The 6,068-nt window shown below is 25.4% G+C and overlaps 1 protein-coding gene across 1 annotated transcript; it reads left to right on the forward strand.

Annotated features, from left to right (window-relative positions):
• Positions 1 to 1,372: 1,372 nt before the first annotated feature.
• LOC111031129 lies at positions 1,373 to 3,546 on the forward strand. Its single transcript, XM_022310945.1, has 7 exons — positions 1,373 to 1,597; positions 1,689 to 2,120; positions 2,219 to 2,338; positions 2,511 to 2,734; positions 2,988 to 3,147; positions 3,259 to 3,355; positions 3,433 to 3,546. Exons 1-7 carry the CDS (start codon positions 1,396 to 1,398, stop codon positions 3,479 to 3,481), a joined length of 1,284 nt encoding a protein of 427 aa, XP_022166637.1. The 5' UTR covers positions 1,373 to 1,395; the 3' UTR covers positions 3,482 to 3,546.
• The last annotated feature ends 2,522 nt before the right edge of the window (positions 3,547 to 6,068 follow it).

Genomic DNA, 6,068 nt, shown 5'->3' on the forward strand with positions numbered 1-6,068 from the left:
GGACATACTGGATATAATAGTTGTTCTAAATGTTGTCAAGAAGGAGAGTCTTTATACAACCGTATATGTTTCCCTGAAGTTAAAAATAATATTTTAAAAACTGATGATGGATTCTCAAAACAAGAATATGACGATTATCATCAAGGTATATCTATTCTTTTAAGTATTCCCAACTTTAAACCAGTCTCACAAATTCCATTTGACTACATGCACTTAGTTTGTATTGGTGTATTTAAAAAAGTTATGAACATGTGGTTAAATGGAAAACCAGAATGCCAAATAGTACGTTTACAGCATTGTAAAATTGTTGCCTTAAACAATAGTTTAAGAAATATGAGAAGTTACATCACAAATGATTTTGCTCGACGTCCTCAAGATATTGTTAACCTGGGAAAATGGAAAGCTACAGAACTTCGGCAAATGTTGTTATATACCTGTCCTGTAGCTTTGTTTGGAACTGTACATCCTCGTGTATATGAACATGTTTTAACATTACACGTATCTATGCGAATTTTGTGTTCTCAAAAACTACTAGATTTACATTCTGACTATGCGAAATTATTATTAGAACATTTTGTTGAAACTTTTATTATTTTATATGGAAAACATTATGTGTCCCATAACGTCCATGGACTACTACATTTGGTAGAAGATGCAAAACTCTTGGGTCCTTTAGACAATTTTAGTGCATTTGAATTTGAAAATTATCTTAGGCTAATTAAAAGACAATTGAGGAAATCTGCTCATCCATTACAACAGCTCCATCGAAGATACAGTGAAGAATCCTCAAATATTTTATGTGTTTCTGTTAAAAGTACTATGTTTTATAAAAAACACATTAATGGTATTGTTTTAAGCACAACTGACACTGATCAACAATTTAAAAAAGCAAAAATAAATAATTCTATAATTACAATTACTAATCCAGATAATTATTGCATGATTAAAGAAAGTAATATTGTTGTAACTATTTGTAATATTGTGTATGACAAAACTATGAAATGTATGGTTATTCTTGGTAAACAGTTCATAGACTACTATGATATTTACCAAACACCATGTAAATCGTCAACAATTGATTGCTACTTAGTAAAAAATGTATCATTGAATATAGAGATTTGGCCTATTAGAAGCATAAAGTATAAATGTCTAGCACTACCATGGAATCATGATGGTTGTGAAAACATGTTGGCTATATTTCCACTATTGCATAGTGATTGTACCTCTTTGCAATGAAAATATCACTGTTTTTAATTTATTATTCTTACTAGCATATGTATATTTTGTATATATTATTATAAATGTGTATTTTATTTTTTACAGTGTGATATCTTATTAATTAATGTGGGTTATTTAATTAATTTAGGTCCATTAAAAGTTTTTGTTATACAAAATATGTGGAATATTGTAGAATTTGATGACAATACCATACAAATAGTACCAAATTGCTGGGTATCTTCTGATCAAAAAACTTGTCACTGGCCTCCAAATGGACTATTTAAATCGAATAAAAACTTCCTCAAAGAAGTAAAAAAATGTGTTTTACCTTCTATTAATTGGTCTATCTACAATGTATCAAGAGTTCTTGGAAAGTATGGTAAATAGTTTTGTTTTAAGAATACATTTTTATTATTATTAAAATAAACTGTATTATTATTAATGAGAACATTAAAATTTATAACTTGCAGATAATTTTGAAAAAGGTTTAAAAAAATTAAAAAAGGCTGAAGATCACACAGATTTAACAACTGATATTGAAAAAGAAAAAAAAAGTCGCAAAACCCGAAGAAAAAAAAATTATTCATCGAGTTCAAGTGAGGAACTTCATTTCTCAAATTCAACCAAAATCAACATAAGACCTCTGCCTGAACCACCTACAGCATCAAATGATAATTTAAGTAAACCATCCACACCTATGTTCCATAATTCTATCCATCAGGCTACAACTCCATCTTCTAAACCAAAAGCATGCACGTCATTGTTTGATTTATCTGAGGAAGAATCAATGTCTAGCGATCGATCTCTAAGTTCATATGAACTAGATATAAGAGATAAAAAGCTAGAAAATTCAAACAATATTTTTAACAATGTCAACAATGAACATGAGCCTGGAAGTGATGGTAAAAATAGTATAAAGTTTAATTTAACAGTATACCAAAAATATACTATAAAAATACTAGTTAACTATATCTAATATTGTAATTATGTTATTGTATAGCAGTAAATTATAATACTCCTACAGTCAAATTAAAGAGGGCACTTGAGTACTCAACATGTAAAACTACAAAAATGGAGAATATAAAGCGGATAAAAAAAGCTGGCAGTTTAAGTGATGCTGGTAAGTTCTAAAAAATTTGTTTATACTTAATGTACTAAAGTTTAATTAAATACAATAAATCCAAAAATCTATATTAAGAATTGCTTAATATTTAATATTTGATAAATATTCATAATTTTAGATGAGTAATTTATTAAGTTTTAAAAACCTTAATTTATAAATGGTGTTCTAGATTTCAAAAATTTGGTTTTAAGACACCTTGCTGTCATAAAAGTAAATGTCAAAAAACTAGATGACCGTGTCAAAAATTTGTCATTTTCAAATTCTGTTGTCTTAACCAGTTCTGTTGAGGATATTAGTCTAAATGATGTCATTGGAGAATTCCCAATGAATACCGAGGAAGCATTGAAGAAAGTTGAATTATCATTAATTGATATAACCTACAAATTAAACTTGGTACATATGAATATAAAATTTTTAATATATTGGTTAAATGGGAAAACAAACTAAATGATAATTACTTCTTAAGATGATTTAGCGCACTGTTAGTTGTCTGTCTGACCCACACGCAACATAGCTAACTTGAGTTCAACAGAACAAATGTTGTGTTTTTTGTTCATTGAAATTTAGTTGTTTAAAATCGATTTATTAGGGTCCTTTAAAATTCGTAAATCATAAACATTACTCAATAATTTTATTTTGTTTTTAGACTGCAGCTCTGACTAGATTGGGTGGTACAAAAACCGACGAAGCAACAAAATTTATTCTTCGCAAACTTTTCACAGACAAACTTGCTATGAATTATAGTTGGTGTGGTGGGAAAGGCAAGAGAGTGATGTCTAGTTTGGCTTTATCAAGAGTTATAATTGGTAATATAATAACTTAAACAATGAAATTATATTCATTATAAATTATATAAATAATAATACCTAATATTTTTAAAAAATGGTAAAATTATTTATTGTTTACTTTGATTCTAGATTCAGTATTCAAAATTGTCAAAACAACCACGGAGACTGAAATAATTGGAAGCATAAAAAATTGGTTGAGGCATGCCAAAACTAGAAATGAAAATTGGTAAAAATTATAAATACATAACTATTTATTTATTTGTTAAATGTAAAATAATAAATTAATTATTCCATTAAAATTAGTGAGAAAAGATGTGCTGCAGATTCTACTGAACAAATTCCATTGCCATGAGTGAATGATTACTTTTACATCGTATATTTTGTATTGTATATATTTATATTATCTTGTTTGTTTTCACATAAGTCTGTGTGCAATATAATTACATTATTATTTTTTATAACAGGAAATATTAGTATTATTTTATTTAATTGTTATTATAAGATTATGAAATGAGTCTGATTATATCCCTCTAATAATATTTTTTACTGTTAACATAATATATTCACATTAGTCCATGTGCAATATTCTTATTTTATTAATTTGTTTTTGTATACATAAGTGCCAATAAGTGGTATTCTTTTATGAATTTGTTTTTATTATATAGGAAATATTATTATTATATTTTTTTAACTGTTATTATAAGATTATGAAATGAATCTGATTATATACCTATATTAATATTTTATAGACTGAATATTTTTTACTGTTAACATTATAATATATTCACATTAGTCCATGTGCAATATTCTCATTTTATTAATTTGTTTTTGTATACATAATAAGTGTCAATAAGTGGTATTAAGTTATGAATATGTTTTTATTATACAGGAAATATTATTTTTATTATTTGTTAATTGTTAAGACTATTAAATAAATAATTATATACCTGTATTTATATTTTTTATTATAATTTTATTGATATTAAATAAAGATTTGGTTTATTAAATATTTTTTTCCAATTTGTATTTCATTTTAAATAATATTAATTTCAATGAATATCTTATGGATATCCATAACATATTGCAATTATTGGATAAACGGTGGTGAACTATATATAGCTATCTAATGAATATTTATATCTTATTACCTATATCTAATGGATAATCATATATATTATATCTATTGGTTAATTTTTTATATCTAATGGATATTATTTTATATCTAGTAGATGTTTAATTCAATCATTTCTGATTTCTAATGGATGTCCATATAAACTAATAAAAAAGCGGCCAATTGGATATCTAGTAGATGTCTTATAGATATACAGTCATATCTAAAGGATATTATGGATATCTATAAATCATATATATTATACATCCAATGGTTGTACCTGTGTTATGTGGGTAATATACAATTATTTAGAAAGCTAACATCAACTAGTGCGGAAAATAGTTTATTACCTCAACGTAATGCAATTATTGATGATACAAATATTACTGAGTAAATTTTTATGCTTTTTTTGTTTAAATAATTTGAAAAATAATTTGATTGAACACTTATGGTTTATGAATTATTTAGGGATTTTTCTCCATCAATAACATGTACCTCCACTCCTAATATTAACCCAGAACAAAAAAATGATTTTGGTTTTAATGAATGTAATTCATCAAGTATTTCAAACCATAGTTTATACACTGAAGAATACATTTCAGACGATACAGTTGTTGAATCAAAGTAATTGTTATTTTGATGAAAATGAATAATAATGATGTAATCGTTATATTATTATACAATTGTTTATAAATATATTATAGATCTCTTGAAGGCCGAAGAATTGTTGACATACAACATTTATTTAAACAAATTCAAAATAGTAGGCACGATCGTTTCGGTTGTTCTTTTTTAGATATGGAATTCATAAGTGAAATTAGAAGAGGATACAGTTCAATATTTAAATATAATTGTAAAATGTGTGGTACAAAATTAAATATATCATCAGAAATTGATCAGAAATCAGAAAGTATAAACTCTAACAAAACTTATTTGCCAATAAATCAAGCATTAGTAAACGGCAGTATAGCTATTGGTAAGAACAAAATATTTAGAATATAATATTATTTTATATTATTTTAATTTAATATTTTAAATATTAATTTTAATCAAATTATAGTGAGATATATTTAAATAAATAAATAACTTAATATATAGATGAATAACTTACCTGCATATAATATAAATATATGTGTAGGTATTATATGATATAGAATCGGTTTTATTAGATTCTGAACGAAGTGAATGTGATGAATGTACCTATTGATTTTACGATGTGTTTTTTTTTTTTTTTTTTGTCTGTACAGCATAACTAATCGAAATAATGCTTCAATTTCAAACTTCAGGGGTGGTTTCCGATGGCAAAGTGAATAACCTTGGTGCATTATAGAGGTGAAAAATAAACATTTTCCAACAGTTTTCAAAAAAATCGAGAAAAACAAAAAAAAAGTGACAGAAAAACGGGATTTTTTACGCAAAACCAGTTTTCGACCAAATTAATTTTTTTATATTGTTGTAATTCAAAAACTAATCACTGTAAATACTTGAAATTTTCACCAAATGTTTATGTTAGTGTTTTCTATACACTGTTAAATTTTCAAAGTATTTTGACTTTTTTTGAGCTATTTATAGACAATTGAAATTTTTAATTTTTTTTAGTATTTTTTTTAAAAATAACGATACAACTTTTTTGGACGGCCAGAAAATCTTTAAAATTTAATACAAGGTTTCTTATAAGTTCTTCTTAAAGTAATAAAAAAAAAATCCAAAATCGTTGGTCACAATTTTTTTTTAATAAGTGCTTAAAGTTCGAATTTATACGAAATATGTCAAAATTGCGAAAATTTGCAAGTAATTTTGTGGATGAAAAATCGTAAAAATGTTTGCT

The sequence above is a fragment of the Myzus persicae genome, unplaced genomic scaffold, assembly GCF_001856785.1.
Source record: "Myzus persicae strain clone G006 unplaced genomic scaffold, MPER_G0061.0, whole genome shotgun sequence".
Classification (NCBI taxonomy): domain Eukaryota; kingdom Metazoa; phylum Arthropoda; class Insecta; order Hemiptera; family Aphididae; genus Myzus; species Myzus persicae.